At 45.9% G+C, this 17,314-nt stretch overlaps 1 protein-coding gene across 1 annotated transcript; it reads left to right on the forward strand.

Annotated features, from left to right (window-relative positions):
- The first annotated feature begins 9,333 nt into the window (after positions 1-9,333).
- On the forward strand, positions 9,334-14,656 carry PRNP (prion protein (Kanno blood group)). The gene is made up of 2 exons (XM_005505253.3): positions 9,334-9,575; positions 12,579-14,656. Exons 1-2 carry the CDS (start codon positions 9,380-9,382, stop codon positions 13,337-13,339), a joined length of 957 nt encoding a protein of 318 aa, XP_005505310.2. The 5' UTR covers positions 9,334-9,379; the 3' UTR covers positions 13,340-14,656.
- Positions 14,657-17,314: the final 2,658 nt, after the last annotated feature.

Here is a 17,314-nt window from a genome sequence, read left to right on the forward strand (position 1 = left end):
TAACTGTTGGTGATTAAACCACCTCTAATATCCTTCCCCTCTTGAAATTCAACTCCTCAGTCAGCACACCTTCCTCCTGCCCTACCTAATGACCCTGAGAAGCGTCTATAATTAATATCTTAAGATCAATAATTCAAAGGCAAAGGCATTAGAACCCTCCCTCATGAGGTTGGGGCCGCAGTGGAGACCCCAGGTGCGGTTCCCCATTGACACCTATTTCAAGATATAAATTGCTATTCTCTACTCCCAGAACTAAGGAGAAATACAGGAAAAGCATTGGCAGCCGGTCTATTTCTGGAATTAAAACAGCATCCAGGTTTGCTATTGTTATTTCATTTCCTCCTTTTTTTCCCTCCTTATTTTTCAAGGGACGCCGACCTCCTTTTTTCTCCAGATAAAGAATCCGTGACCTCCTCCATCTGCTTTTCTCATCACCCCCTGGAAACAGCTTGGAAAGCTCAGATAAAAAACAGCTGCCACAAAGAGTCGTTCAAAACTTCATTCCCATCCCAATCCCCAAAATGTTCCTTTTAGAGCTATTTGTGCAGGAGAACTCCAGCAATTAGCAACAAAACCCCAATTCTCAGCTTATGTCATTTAACCTCAGTGGATGAGTTGACATAATTATATCAAACTTTCCTTTTTTTTGGGCAACTTAGTGAATCCTTAGCAAAATCACCCTAAGTTCCCAAACAGGATAAACTTTGTGAGAAATCAAATCCCAAAGGTTTTGCTCCAGCTTCTTTATTTTTAACGTGACAAGCTCCTTGGATTATTGATTCCGCAAAGCTATTTTGGACGGCACAGAGGTTTCAGGCCAGGATATGAACAAGAAAACACCCTGGGATAAAATAAACTGTGTTGTATTATTAATGCTAATTATTATTTGCTGTTTAATGACTGAGGATGGGGCTTTGCTTGCAGGAAACCTCCTTGTGCTGAGACCGGTGAGAACAATTTGCCGGCGCAGGATAAACAGCTGGTCCTGACCCACCGCTGTAAATGCAAAACTAATTTCCTCTGGTTTCTGGGCTTTGATCATTATTCCCTCCCCAGAGTCCTTCTGGGTTTGCTGAGAAATGTGCTGAAAAACAAGCCGGGGGCCAAGGTCACTGGAGCTGCTGGGAAAAGGGCACGTTGGAACGGTGGAGTTCAACCAGACGCAGCTTTACGGATAATTATATAGAGAGAAAACAACAACAACAACAACAAAATCACTTTACATCTCACTGGAGCAAAACACTGTTGGCCAACTGGGGTTTGTCCTCTGGTGCTGCTCGCGCACGTGGGCTCAGCACAAGGTTTGTGTTCGATCATTTTATAAACTTGTTTTTACAGAATCCCAGAATGTGAGGGGTTGGAAGGGACCTGGCAAGCTCATCCAGTGCAATCCCCCCATGGAGCAGGAACACCCAGATGAGGTTACACAGGAAGGTGTCCAGGCGGGTTGGAATGTCTGCACAGAAGGAGACTCCACAACCCCCTGGGCAGCCTGGGCCAGGCTCTGCCACCCTCACCAGGAACAAGTTTCTTCTCAAATTTAAGTGGAACCTCCTGTGTTCCAGTTTGCACCCATTGCCCCTTGTCCTGTCACTGTTTGTCACCGAGAAGAGCCTGGCTCCATCCTCCTGACACTCCCCCTTTAGATATCTGTAAACATGAATGAGTCCCCCCTCAGTCTCCTCTTATCCAGCTCCAGAGCCCCAGCTCCCTCAGCCTTTCCTCACCCGGGAGATGCTCCACTCCCTTCAGCATCTTTGTTGCCCTGCGCTGGACTCTCTGCAGCAGTTCCCTGTCCTGCTGGAACTGAGGGGCCACAACTGGACACAATATTCCAGGTGTGGTCTCCCCAGGGCAGAGCAGAGGGGCAGGAGAACCTCTCTGACCTACTGACCACCCCCTTCTAACCCACCCCAGGTACCATTGGCTTTCTGGCCAGAAGGGCCCAGTGCTGGCTCATAGTCACCCTGCTGTCCCCAGGACCCCCAGGTCCCTTTCCCCTACACTGCTCTCTAATAGGTCATTCCCCAACTTATACTGGAACCTGGGGTTGTTCCTACCCAGATTCAAGACTCTACACTTGCCCTTGTTCTATTTCATTAAATGTTTCCCTGCCCAGCTCTCCAGCCTGTCCAGGTCTCTGATGGCAGCACAGCCTCTGGCGTGTCAGCCACTTCTCCCAGCTTGGTGTCATCAGCAAACTTGCTGACAGTCACTCTATTCCCTCTATTTCCTCCATCTTCTCGAAGCATCACTAGATAAAATGCTTTGCAGTGTGTTCTTCACCCTTGTTTTTTTGCTTTTTGCTGGACATGACAGCAACCCCAAGCCCTGAAAACCCCATAGGCTTCTTCCCTTGTAATGCCAGCTCTCTGCACAAAATTAACAGGAATTTTATTGTCCCAGCGTTCTCCACGCAGGCTGCAAGCCATGGTATTTGCGCTGCGTTGGGACTTGCTTTGGAAAAGATAAAGAGATAAAATTAAGAAGAAATCCTTTAGGGGAGTTGTTGGCTCTGGCATCTCCACTCAGCTCCTAAAACTGGCACATCTCAGCTCCAGAATGTATTAAATGGTTCTGTTTGCTGTTGTTTACCACAAAAACAAGTTGCGGGGGAAAAGCTCGTTTCAAAATGCTTCCTTCTCCACATGCCAGTCAAAACTCAACTTCGTTATCTATACACAGCTTTATTTCTTCAGGTATCCATTCCCGTTGCATAATCTTGGGCCAGAAGCAGGAATATTATTTGGGTTTTCCAATCCCATTGGCTAAAGGCGATTAAAAAAAACAACCCAAGTCTCATCCAAGTACATTGTGCACTTGTACCTGCCCTAGAAATACCTTAGGGGAGACGCTACAAATCTCAGTTTGTCATAAATCAAAACGTTTGCAATCTCAGCTGCCTCAGGCTCTGGCTAAAAACCTCTGTCATCCCTGGGGACGAAGCTCTTGGATGATTCCAAGCATCATTTATTTACACCATGGGTAGCGTTTAAGCTCATGGCACGACTCGCATCCCCTCCGCTCGGAGGTCGCCATGGAGATGACTACGGGGAGAATCGTGCCCATGACAACTCATGAACATCTTCCGAGCAGCATCGTCTCTCCCCGGGCTTTTCTTCCTCCAAACTGCGATTATTGGCTTGTTCTTGCTCCCACGTTGGCGATGGTAAAGCCTTCCCCCATCAGCAGCTCCTCTTCCAAGATAAAATTAAACATATGGAGCAGATTTGACATATAACACCTGAATATTTGGTCTATATTGTCTCTTTGGTATATAATATCTCTTTGGTATATAACATCAGCTGGATACTCAACATAAGCTTCATAAAGAGCCTTTAATTTCTTGCTTTAGGGGAAAGAAAAGCTTTGGACTAAGTCACACGTGGTCTTGGGTTGACATCCCAGCTGGAAGATGCTCCGAAGTGGAAAGATGCACATCATGGAGTAAAATATGTCATTATATTAAAGACCCTAAGGGCTAAAAATCCAGCCCGATTTCCCCCATGGGTTCCCAAGCCTGGTTCATCTTTCCTTATTCTCATAACTGGAGAAAAAGGAATGAAATCCCATAATCCATCCCTGGGAAACTTTTATATGGAGGGAGAGGGATAAAATTGGGGTGGAAACGGACTCGCCAGCTGAGCTAAGAGGATTTGCACGACCATTTTGTGAGCAGTTGGGTTTAATCATCTCCTTCTCAATGAACTCGTGTTAGAAACCAGGTCACGGGGCGCGAAACCTCCACTTGTTATCACGTGAATAAACAAAGCGAAGACCTGGACCCGAATTACGTACGTAAAAGAAAAACACATACACCTGAGAGAAGAATATAGAAGTTTCTTTAGATATTTCTCCATCTCCAACCCAGCCCTTGTTTCGGTCTATTGCTTGGCTTTTGGGTTTTTAATTAAAAAGCAAACAATTGCCTGTATTTCCCAGGGTTTGGCTTTCCCCATCTCACCCCAAAGCCTCTTTTTTTCACCCAAAAAATCTGGTTTTCCTGCCTCTTCCCCAATACAACCCAGCCAGGGATACACAGGGAGCCCCAAGGATGGCGGCATCATCCCCTCCAACCCATCACACCTCTGTAAAAAAGAAATGCCCACGGCTCTGCTGGGGGAATACAACATTTAAATATTAATAATAATAAAGAATAATAAACAAAATATTAAATTAATAATATTTACAATTATTCTTATTTATTCTGTTTAAATACTAATCCATCAGCCAGGATTTCAGCACGTTCCTACAAGCAGCTGACACATTCCGGGACAGGAGCGATTCCCCGAAGTGGAATCTGAAGCTGGCATGGATGATTAATATATTAAAAAATATATATATATTGAAATGGGAGCGCCCTTGCCCATCCCCGGGTTATTTTTACAGAGGTGACCTCAGCGCCGCTGTGTTATGTCATATAATGTGCGTACACGGCTGCTGTGATCTCGGAAACTCTTCCAAGGGGATCACGAGTTAAAAATAAATGGGCAAGAGGCGAAGGAAAAGCCTCCCGGTGAGTCATGTGTTACTAATCCTGCAGGAAAATAAAGGAAAAAGCAGTTTTTCCTGCAAAGGAGCCAACTGGTGGGTACGACCGAATTATCGCATTGTATTAGTTCCTGGAGCTTCGCGGCGGGACGTTGTGTTTTAAAAGAGCACAAACGCCGGGCTGTCATCTGTCCAAAAACTAGATTTATTGATGGGAAAGGACATAATGAGTCCTTTCTATGGATGGTTACGGGCTCTTCCCCTCGCTCATTCTCCAGCATACAGCGGGGAATTGTTCACCCAGAGGCAAAAACTCGCTCTCGAGGCGCAGGGAAGGGTTATTTTTGAACCAAACACTGGGCTGAAAGTGAATCAGCCAGCAAACATCTTCCCCGAACAAGCGTGACTTTCTCTATTTCCCATAAACTAATCCAGCTGGCAGCAGCAAGGGCCTTAATACCCAAAACTGATTGTTTTTTCCCCCCTCTTCAAAGCACTTTTATTACCGGCGCATCTTCCAAAAACCAGCGCATCTTCCAAAATGAAAAATATTTTAAAAATGTATATACATACATTTAAAATTCCCTTTTTTAACACTGTTATTTTACCTTCTAGCACCTGGGTGATGCCGCCAACACCGGGCGAGGCCAAAGGAACATTTTTGGGAGCTGCGTCCCATCTAAAGACACGATGCATCATTGGGAAAGCATCAGCCTGTGGGCAGGGAGGGTTCCTCCCATCCCTAAGGAGCTTTAACCTGCCCGGAATAGCAATGAGCACCCAGGCAGAGGTTATTACACTCTTAATCGGATCATTGCAGCTGGATAAACATTTACAGCCTTTTCTAAGACAGTCCTCTAATAGTAAAGAGAAAAAAGGCACGTGTAGCCTCCTATAATTTATATTTCAGCCGCCGCTGCCTGCAGAAGGGAAATTCAGATTGAATTAATTCAGTTACTCTGCTTCCGCAAGGATCCAGCTTTATCTTGGAGACACAAGGAGTAAAAGACTTGCCTTATTTGCTGCTTTTTCCCCAAAAAAACCCACCTTGCAATAGACCCTCACTGGAGCCTCCCGTTGCATGCGGTTCACATCTTCCCATTGCAAAAAGAGTGAGAAAACCAACTCAACATCAAGCAACAAACTCCTCCCCAGCTTCAATGAGTCTCATTGACTAGAACAGTCATAAACTGATTTATTTTTTCCATGCTGGCTTTGCAACAGAGCAGCATCTGGCCCTAAAAACCCCATAAACCTTCCTGGAAGCAACACAAGGTGTTGCATGGAAAGTCTGGCTTCTTGCCTTTTCTGCAGCAAAAGGCTAAAAATTCATATAGTCCTTTTATCTTATTTATAGAGCAAAACAGAAACGTCATCTGTGAGCTGCGCTTGCCACTTTTGCACTTTAATACAGAATAGCGGTGCAGGTAAATATCCCTCTGCAGCGCACAGAAAACCCCTTCTCCTGCTAAAAATGGGCCAAAAATGGCATTTATTTTCTCTCAGAGCGGAGCTGCCCTTCCTGGGGTCTGCAGGACCACGAGCTTTACCAAAGAAAATGCAAAATATCCCCATAAAGCTTCAGTTTTTAATTACACGCTGACGTGGGAAAATAACGAGTGGCATCTTTACTTTTGGATGGGAAAAGAATTCCCCCAGCACTTTCCTTCCCTTCGCTGCCATTGCCCCGTTTATTCCCCAAATTGCATTTTCTCTGGAGCTGAATATTATAAGGCCAAGACATCTGTTTCCCAAGGAAAAAACTCTAAGGTAGAGGAGTTTTACTTAAAATAAACTTCTGCAAAATGCATTATATTAACGCTCCAAACGCAGCACTTATTTCCACTTCTTTGGAAGGTTTAAAGAGGTTTCCCGATGAGATGGGCTGAGCTTGAGCCCAGATTTTTTGCCAGCTCCAGGGATTGACAGCGGGATGGGGACAGACTTCAAAACTCCACCAAATTACCCCAAAAATGTGAGTAAAACCTCCCACAAACTATCTTATTGCCTTCCCAAGCTGTGGCTTGTTCTCCGAGCAAACCCAGAGTTATGTGAATAAAACCATTTTGCATGAATTAAAGCATAAAAAATAAAATCAATAGAAACAACAAAACAGGGTCAGATGAACCCAGGTCCTTTCCCAGCTCATCATTAAAGCAAAATCAACATTTTCCATTTGTTACGAGAAAAAACCCCATCCCATTAATGCTTTCTAACCTGGCAGGAACCCCCGTCGCACTTAATGCTGCATTATTACTTCCTCCAGCCCCTTTTGCTGCAGATGAACAAGGGCCAAACCTCCCGATCGATGCAGCTCTTGGCTCGTTGCCGGCACAAATTTTACCCCGAGATGCTATAAAAATCCGTGTGGCACACGGTGCCGTGAAATAGATGCTGTGGATATACTGGTTTGGGTGGTTTTGCTGCTAACTTCCGCAAGAAATTAAACGTTATTTCATAGTCAATAGGCTGCTCCTGCTCGATTTGCAGCTGAGATATGACAAAGTTTCTACAATTCCCCAAACAAAACCAGAGTTTCCTCTGAAATATATTATTATAATGGAAAAATAGCGAGTTTTAGAAGCCACGGACCCTGCGGATCCCATCGATCTTTCTTGAATAAACCATCCAAGAGCTGTGGTTTTCCATGATTTCCAGTCCAGCCCCAAACCCTGCTGACCCCATTGATACTCTTGAATAAACCAAACAAGACCAAAACTTCCCCTGAATTATATTATTATTATGGAAAAATCCTTATTTTCAGAAGCCATGGATGGACGGATTCAACCCAACTGTCCCATTCCCAATGCTCTATTTCTTTCTTTTCCTGGTTTTGGGTTTTAGAGACCCCACTGAAGAGTATTAAACCCAAACCAGGGAATCAGGAGCCATCCCTGCATTCACATGAGGAATAAATACGCCTGTGTACTATAGGAGAGAGCCTGAACAGCCTCGCTGACCTTAATCCTGCCCCCAGTATTTAATTTTCTCTTTCGGAAATGAATACAGATGTCTCCCCAGTGCAGCCGAAGCACCATTTCCCTACCAGATAGAAATTATTATTATTATTTTTAAACATAATCCATCCAGATGGACAAAGAATATGGAGCATCAGGGTGGAAATCCCCTTTATGACCAGATGCGCTCTGTGGTTGGAGCATCCCCAGGATGGCCGTATCCAGCTCAAATATTTCAGGCAGCAAAACCTCGGTAGAGTTTTGGCTTTGTCATGTGGCCGTGCCAAAAATCAGCCTCAGCGCAATCAGTTTCAAGCTTCATTTGCACGTCCCAACCACCACGTGAGCATCCCAGGTTGCTCTGGACTCAACCCGTTTATTGCAGCCCATCCTAATCCTAAAGGATGAGATTAAGTCCCCATCCTGGGCTTTAGGTCTCTATTATCCTTTGTAAATGGTGCTGTAAAAGCTCCAGCTCATCATGAGCATCCCATGTAATTTTTAATTGTCTTCTGTGGCGTTTGCTCCCATTAAATATCAGGGTACATCAACATAAAGAACAACCGCTCTGTGCAGGAGTGAGTTTTGCTCTTCCAAAGCAAGACAAACTCGTCTTTCCCCTGTAGGTCTGAGTCTATTTTGTTATTAATTTATTATATTTTCTATCCATCAGCCTGCAGAGCATCTCTCTGTTTCACAGGGTAATGGGTTTGGAGCTGCAGACAGTCATCACTAAAAGCATCCATTCCTCCTCCAGAACCTGACCCTGCGGTTTCCAAACCAGCCCCAAACCCTTCCAAATCCCATCAATCTTTCTTGAATAAACCATCCAAGTGCTGCAGTTTTCCAAACCCTGCTGATCCCATGGATATTCTTGACTAAACCATCCACATGCTGCAATTTTCCAAGATTTCCAAACCAGCCCCAAACCCTGCTAATCTCAGATATTTCTTGACTAAACCATCCAAGAGTGGCAATTTCCCAAGATTTCCAATCCAGGCCCAAACTCTGCTGATCCCATCGATATTTCTTGACTAAACCATCCACGTGTTGCAATTTCTCCAGATTTCCAAAACAGCCCCAAGCCCTCCTGATCCGATAAATACATTTTAATAAATTATACAAGTGTGGAAATTTTCCAAGATCTCCAATCCAGCCCCAGGCGCTACCAATCCCATCAATATTTCTTGACTAAACCATCCAGGTGTGTCAAGTTTCCAAGATTTCCAAACCAGCCCCAAGCTCTACCAATCCCGTTGATATTTCTTGACTAAATCATCCACATTTTGCAATTTTCCAAGATTTCCAAACCAGTCCCAAGCCCTATTGATCCCATCAATATTTTTTGAACGAACCACCCACCCAAATGCTGCACTTTCCCAAACCAGCCCCAAACTCTACTGATCTCATAGATATTTCTTGGATAAACCATCCAAGAACTGTGATTTTCCAAACCCTGTCGATCCCATCGATATTTCGTGAATATACCATACGAGTGTGGCAATTTTCCAAGATTTCCAATCCAGCCCCAAGCCCTATTGATCCCATAAATATTTCTTGACTAAACCATCCACATACTGCAATTTTCCAAGATTTCCAAACCAGTCCCAAGCCCTGTTGATCCCATCAATATTTTTTGAATGAACCACCCAAATGCCACACTTTCCCAAACCAGCCCTAAACCCTACTGACCCCATTAATATTTTTGTAACAAACCATCCAAACTCTGCAATTTTCCAGGATTTCCAGACCCTACCAATCCCATTGATTCTTTTTGAATAAACCACATGCTGCAGTTTTCCAAGATCTCCAATCCAGCCCCAAACCCAGCCGATCCATCAATATTTCTTGAATAAACCATCCAAACGCTGCAATTTTCCAGTCCGTTGGGTCGCCGTCGGTGCCCCCCATGCCTGTATCTGCCGGGAGGGATGATGGGGGGTGAAGCCAACGTTTTTTTGGGGTGCTGGCAGGGATTTTCCCCAGGGAAGGAGGATGGAGGGTGGATGCTGGCCAGGCTGTGCTGCGCAGGAGCCGGCTCCTCCCTCTCGCTATTTATTCCTCCCCATCGCTCCGCGGCCGAGGCTGAATCACCCCGAACCGAGCAAAGCAACGGGCTCCCCACCGGTGAGTGTCGGGGGGTGGGAAAATAGAGACATGAGGGCTTGGGGTGGGATAAAACCCCAGGCAAATGGGGTTTAACACCAAGGGGATAAAGGGGCTTCCTCCTTTCCCCACCATCGCTGCCTAAAAATAGGATTTCCAGCTCCAAAGGCGAGTGTCCTCCTTAAGAGACAGAGCTCGGCTTGTTTATTCAGGGCTGATTCAAAGCTGGTGGGAAATTTCTTCCCCCCCCCTCTGCCACCTTGTAGGGTTTTTGTTTGTTTTGTCAGCTGCGCTTAAAATAAAGGGGATTTATATTTATCTATATGTTAAAAATGTAAAACGATTTCTCAAAACTAAGGGGGGGCATTTTCAGCAAGCAAACCGCCAGCCCACAACTCCCCTTCCCCATAACCTCATTTTCCACCCCCCATCCATTAACCAAAGCCTTGCCAGCATCACCAAAATGGTCCGGACACCCCTGTCCTCGAGCATCTTCCTCCCCACATCACCCCCTGCCTTCCCCTTCCCCACCTCCCTCCATTTCTTCTCTCTCCCCCTGCAAGGCACCTTAACAAGGTTATTTCCACAGTTATTTTGGCTCCGGGGTGTTGGTTTTCCTCTCCAATCCCAAAACCGCCCTCTCGCCAGCCCTGCGCACGTAATTACTGCTCGAATCCTCCATTTTCCGCTTCCCCTCCGCCCCAGAAGGAGCTCCCAGGTTCCTCCGCTTCTCCAATAAAACCTCGGTTACAAACCGTTCCGATACAAACCCCCTGAATTACTTGCTCGTTGCTTATGTTTGACCGCAGAGAAGGGAAAAACTGAGGGAGGGAGGTTAAAAAGAGCCAGGAAAAAAATATCAGCAAAGCCATTCAAGGATATAATTTAATTATAATATTACAGTCATGCTTTAAATGTTATTTCCAAGCAGAGAAAAAGCAGCTCCGAGCCCAAAAAGTGGCTCCCGGGGGTTTGTGGCAGCGACTGCGTTTATTGGGGTGAAGCTCAGCGGCCTGAGGAGCTCGGTAATTAGCAGCGCAAACGCAAACGAGCCCTCCCCTTGTTTATCAGGCAATTAGAGGAACAGGTCGGGGCTGCCAGGCTGGAATATCCTCTGGGGTTTTGCTAAAACCTGTTTTCATCCTGGGGTTGATTTTCTCCCCTTCTTGCGATTCGCTGTCTTAAAAATATCCCAATTATTAATTTGTATTATTTTTTTAAACTGTTTTTAAATCTCATCGTTGCTCCCAGGGGGTGGGTGCTGTGGGGCAAAAATAGGGTGCCTTACACCCTATTTTATTGTATTTCTTTTATGAGACAGCACTGGGCCAGCAGCCCAGGCCTGGCTTTCCTCCCCATCAGCAGAAACAGGCTTTCACATCTTCTCTTTTAATTAAACCTCTTGCTAATGAACCCAACCAAAACACTGACATAAAAGACCGTAATTCAAACATATTTTGACAGGGTTTTTTCCTGCCTGTTAGTGCTGTTAAGGGCAGTATCTCATGAGAGACCTTCATCTTTTATCTGCATTAAACTTAATAACTGGGTTAAGCAATGAGTCTTAAGGAAGCCGGGCCATTAATTGCTGCAAAAAAACCCCACTCAGGAAAAAAACCTTAATTGTTTCTTGCTGTAACAAGGCAGCAAGTGCATCTGAAGCATCCAAGGGTGCTGCAAAACACCCACCCACGCTTTGCTAGGAATGTGTTCTCTCCCTCCCCAGCATCCCAGTGCACACAGGGGGGTATTTTGGGGGGGATCTCAGCCTTGGATGGGATGGAAAACCCTTATCTATTGCTGAATTTGTGCATTAAAAACAAGGGTGACAGTAATTCAACGCTCCATGGTGTTGCAGGGAGGCATCCGAAGGGATTTTGCGGCTCAGGGGGGTGTTTTCCAAAGGTCTTTCCCAAAGGATTTGCAGCGCTTGTGTGTCTTACACAGGTTGGATTTTACACAGGGAGAGAACGGCTCTTTAAATTGGGATTTCATCCTTGCAATCCTGTCAGATAGGGTAGGAGAGACCCGGCGTGCCAGCAGCAAAATGCTGCGTAAGCAGCTATTTGCAAACACATTAAACTAGAAAAATGCTGATTTTTGGTTAAGGCCTGTTGCACATAAACAGGGAATTGGGCAAAACACACCAAATTTCCTTCTTTAGGGAAAAAAAGCCTCCAGGGTAAGGCTGGGGGTTTCACCCCTGCAACCCCAGGTGCCCAAAAGCTTTGGGAGTGGGATGAGTTTGTTCATCACCACCCACCCTTGCACGGCAGAAATCTCATTTATATCGCCTAATTGGACAGAGCAGGTTCAATGAGTGGATTTTTTATACCTCCCTACTAATTGAAGCACTTTTCCTAAACCCTTTTTTCCTCTGCATAAAGTTGCTGTTACCAGCAGAGGACGTGTTGGAGAGGTGGGGAGATATATCTATATATATATATATATATCTATCTATCTATCTATCTATCTATATATGGAATCATAGAATCATTTTGTTTGAAGAGACCCTTAAGATCATCGAGTCCAACCATAATCTAAGTCTAGCTTTAAACCACATACCTAAGAACCTCATCTATCCTTCTTATATGTGTATATAATATATATACACACATGAGTATATATATTTTAAAAATATATATCAAAATAAGGGGCTCTGGGGAGGAAAAACATGTGTTTAAGCTATTAATTCTGTGGGTGGTTTAAAGGGGACTGTGTTTTACCCTGTTTTCCCGAAAATAAGACAGTGTCTTATATTAATTTTCCCTCTTAAAGACACCGTTTTTTATATGTACGGCTGCCTGGACACTATTTAAATTGACTTTTTTAATGAACTGTAACTAGGGCTTATTTTTGGAGTAGGACTTACATTTCAAGCATCCTCAAAAATCCTTAAAAATCATGCTAGGGCTTATTTTTGGGGTAGGGCTTATTTTCGGGGGAACAGGGTACACGACGCTCGCGCTGGCTACGGTTTCTCTGCCTCCTGTCCCTAACGCTGCCCGTCCTTGTGCCCCACAGCCATGGCCAAGCTCCTTGTCACCTGCTGCCTGGTGACCCTGCTCCTCGGCGCCTGGACCGACGTCGCCTTCTCCAAGAAAGGCAAAGGCAAACCCAGCGGTGGCGGCTGGGGCACCGGGAGCCACCGCCAGCCCAGCTACCCCCGCCAGCCCGGCTACCCCCAAAACCCCGGATATCCCCATAATCCAGGCTACCCCCACAACCCAGGCTATCCCCACAACCCAGGGTGGGGCCAGGGTTACAACCCATCCAGCGGAGGAAGCTACTACAACCAAAAACCATGGAAGCCCCCCAAATCCAAGACCAACTTCAAGCACGTGGCCGGGGCGGCAGCGGCGGGCGCTGTGGTGGGGGGCTTGGGGGGTTACGCCATGGGCCGTGTCATGTCGGGGATGCACTATCGCTTCGACAGCCCCGATGAGTACCGCTGGTGGGATGAGAATGCCTCGCGCTACCCCAACCGTGTCTACTACCGCGACTACAGCAGCCCCGTGTCGCAGGACGTCTTTGTTGCTGACTGCTTCAACATCACGGTGACAGAGTACAACATCGGCCCCGCTGCCAAGAAAAATGCCTCGGACGCCGGGCCTGGGGTGAACCAGACAGAGACGGAGATGGAGACCAAGGTGGTGACCAAGGTGATCCGGGAGATGTGCATCCAGCAGTACCGCGAGTACCGCTTGGCCTCCGGCATCCGGCTGCACCTCGCCGATGCCTCCCTGGCCGCCCTCCTCCTCCTCACCCTCATCGTCCTGCACTGATGCCCCTGCTGCTTCGAGACGCCACCCACATCCCCATGGGGACCCCCCGAGCCCTCCAGTTCTCAGTTGCTTTGGTGAAGAGCCCCCGGGGCGCATGGGCACCGATGCTCCCCATCGCCTCCGGTTTAGGTGAATATTTCTTTTACCACCCCGTCCCCGGCGCAACAGGACAGTGATAGAGCTGGATACCCTAAAAATGGCCTTCACCACGTTCCTCCTCCTCGGGGACACCCCGAGAGGGACCACGTCAAGAGAGGAGCTCACCCGGCCCTCAAGAGCACTTCCAAAAACCCTCTTTGCTAACAAGCGGGGTTTTATTTAATCCCCAAGTCCCACTGCCATCAAACCCAATTTCCCCAGAGCACGGCGCAGCATTGCACCCAGCACCCACATACCCCATAGGGCGTTTGGGTTGCTAAAATATGGGTTTTTCAAGCAACAAGCTGCTGCGTTGTGATTTTAACCCTTTCATCCTAAAAAACACCCTTCACCATGTACATACGGACCTGCCCGCTCCGCACCTTGCATGCTGCAAATGCCCCCTGCAGCAACACACAAAAATAACCCTGGTTGGGTTTTGGTTGACCCTCGCAATGCTTTGCTTTCAGTTCAGCCCCCCTGCCTTTCTTAACCTAAAGGCAAAAAGTGCTGCTGAACAGTCAAAAAAGCCCCAAAATGGTAACGCTTGGTGTGTTACAGCCCAATAGAAAGCTATTTTGGATGCGCTATGGATGGCAAGTCACGCTCACACTTCGGCACTTTGACCTAAAGGACGTTAAGATGCAGCTCAAAGGATGCTCAGAACGTCGCAAGAGACTAAATCCAGTTAAATCCACGGCAAACAGCATCAGGAAAATCAAGCCTGATGGATGAGAGATGCTTAAAAATATAATAATCACCTTTTGCAAGTAATTTGTAGAAGCAGCGGGTGAATTCTTGCTTCTTGTGTTTGGGCCGACGCCGGGTTGTGCAGAACCTGGAGCATCTGTGAAGTTGCGCTTGTCGAACCGGTCGCCCCCAAGTTATATTTAATATCTCTCGTGTATATTTTTTCTTGCAAGGCACTGAATGACACCGTCCTAAATGATTTCTCGTATCGTTGTAAGCTACGTGAAGAGATATATATATATGTATAAAATATAAGGAAAATAAACCTTTCAGGATACTCACCCGAAAAGCAGGGCTTTGAGGTAACCTGTACTTTGTGATACGCGAATGTTTTTTGTAAATCTGTAAACGGTGCATGCACTAAATTTGCCGTTCTGGTACTTTTCTAAGTGTTCGACGTCGGGTACAAATTAAAACGGATCAAGCCAAGACACATCGGTTTCCTTCATGCAAACAGCTCTCGCCGGTCCCCATAGATAGAAGCCGCATTTTTCACCCTCTCTGTCCCTTCCTCCCCGGCCTGTGGGCGCCTTTGTTCTCTTTCAGCACTAAATTTGGCCTAAAAACCACATTTTCAGTTAACCTTTTCTCCTCCCGCTAACCACCCAACAAATAGTTCCTAATCAAGCCAATGTGCTGGTTGAGGCCACGGATTTCTTCTCCCCATAGGAAGTCAACACTCATTTCTACTTATTAATTTATAATACCTTGTATTTACTCTATTTTCTGTCTAATAAAAGAGTTTTTACATTTGCTGTTCCGGTGGAGTTAGGCCCGATTAACTCCACGTAAAGCCCCAAGCCCAACCTAAAGGTGCCATAATTCCAAATCTCCCCAGTACCTAAACCAACATCACTATTAAGCATCTTAACCTATAGCAACGGTTAAAAATTACCGTTAAAAAGATGGAAGAATTTGAAGCTTTCAGCTGGACGCTGCTTTAATTTTAAGCTCAAGATCAAGCCTTGGACCTGTTTGGTTTGCACCTTTGTAGGATGCGATTTATTGCGCTGCAAACCCTCTTGCCCACAAAGACGCTAAAGAATTTGCTTATTTAAATGATGCTCCAAGTAAAACCCCAAATCAGACTCTTTACATCCTCCCTGTGCAAAAACGATTTACAAAATGGTGATGGAAAGGAGGATTTGGGGAATAAACCCCCCTCGTGAGGTTATTGGGAGGTTTATACACCACTTTGTATTAATTAAGATGTTTTTTTCAAGCTAAAACAAGAGTGATTTCAGGAAAGGACACCCCCTGTTTTCCAAGATAAGCACCTACATGGTAAGTTCCACTGAAAAGGGTTTGACCTCAGCAGCCAGCAATACAAAAATGCCAATTTTTAGCCCCCAAACCCCCATCTTCCCACATTTCACCCCAACACGGGGCAGCCGCTCCAGCCCCACATGTAGGGGAAACCCTGATATCAGCTCAGATAAGCTCAAAAATCCTCAATTTCCCTGCTTTGCACCCATTTTTTTTTACCCAGCACGGGGCCCTGTGTGAATAATTGGGGTTTATCGTGATTTTTGGGGCCATTTTCTCACTGCTGGGGGTGAATTTTGGAGCTTTTCTGGCTCTGGGAGCACTCGAGCAGGACATGAGGCCATGGTCTGAGCCCTTGTGTCCTTTGGGACAATTGGATCCAAGAACCCCCTTGGAGTGACCTGTTTCACTAGAGAAATTAATTGCTTAATTAGCTAAATAACCCAAATCCTCCAGCGCTGGCAGGCACCTTGTTGCCAAGCGAGGATCATAAATACACCCCAAAGTACAAATACAGTCATTTTGGGGGGTGTTTTTCTATATTCCCCTTCAAATCCCGCATCCTGTGGGGCTTTGCATCCCAGAACTGGACAGTTTGCAAAGAGACGGAGGAGAAAAAGTCTCATTTGGAGGCTTAAAATGCAAATGAGTTCCCAAAACTCTATTGGGTTTGGATGAGAGGAGCCACATTGCTTAGCAAACAGCACCATCTCCTGTCTGAACCCAGCCCAGGATCAACCCCGGGGATGTTTTTGCAAAGCCAGGCCTACCAAAGAAACCTCCAAAATTAGGCTGAGCTTTGCACTGGCTCGGTTGCTGTTTTGGAGTAAAACGGGTGAAAACACCTCGATTTTGCTTCCAAATTCTCGCCTAGAAAAACACGTCTATGAGGGATCTCAGCATCTCCCCGTCTTAATACACAACCCCAAAAGTCCCAGCACAAGGTGATTAATGAGGATGTTAATCACTTTTAAGGCCTTTTCCTGCAGCGCAAGGGAAATTGAATTGGGGGGTGGGTTGGAACGTATCCCCATATATTGCACAATGAAGGGAGGGGGATAACAAGAAAAACTGGGGAATTTGGGAAGTGTGGGATCATCCCACAGGCTGCAAATCAGGGTTGCGAATGGAAGGTGCTCTTGACAGCATCCAAACATCAAAACATAATATAAAATATACGTCTGGATGCAAAATATACGCTGGAAAAATGTGCATTTGAGCTGTGGCTCAAGTTTCTGCCGGGTTTATTGTTTGTTTTAAACAAGCAGATTTTAAGGAATAAAATAACCCTTTGCTGCATGATAGGGTTCGCTGGGTTTGTTCAGCCTAAAAGCTGCCCCTAAGCCAGTAGAGAGATTATTAGATAAATTATGTAAACCATATTAATTAATTTGAGCAATTTGGATGGTTGTAAGAGCATCGACCTCAGGGCCATCCCATGCCCACCTCTTCCAAAACCTATTAAATCGCTCAGGAGCCAAATAACTTCTGTAGAATTTAAATAATTATTGTAAAATAACCTGGAAAATCAACGTACATCAGACAGGGCTCATTTAACCTCTCAAAAGAGGTGAGGCACGACTCAACAGCTCTGCTGGGGAGACTATAAGGATATTTATACCCCGAAAAACACTAATTCTAAGAGGAGACGACCCGCTCGCCAACATCCAGGCTCAAAAATGCTCTGGTGAGGGACTTAACCACTGGAGGATGGTATTGCCCATGGGGATCCCAGATATTTCACTTGGCGCCTTCTTATTTTCTTCGCCCATAGCAATGGTTGAGCTGCTGCAGCTAAACCGGGTTTTAGGGAAGGTTTAA

This window comes from Columba livia, chromosome 25, assembly GCF_036013475.1.
Source record: "Columba livia isolate bColLiv1 breed racing homer chromosome 25, bColLiv1.pat.W.v2, whole genome shotgun sequence".
In the NCBI taxonomy this organism is placed as follows: Eukaryota; Metazoa; Chordata; class Aves; order Columbiformes; family Columbidae; genus Columba; species Columba livia.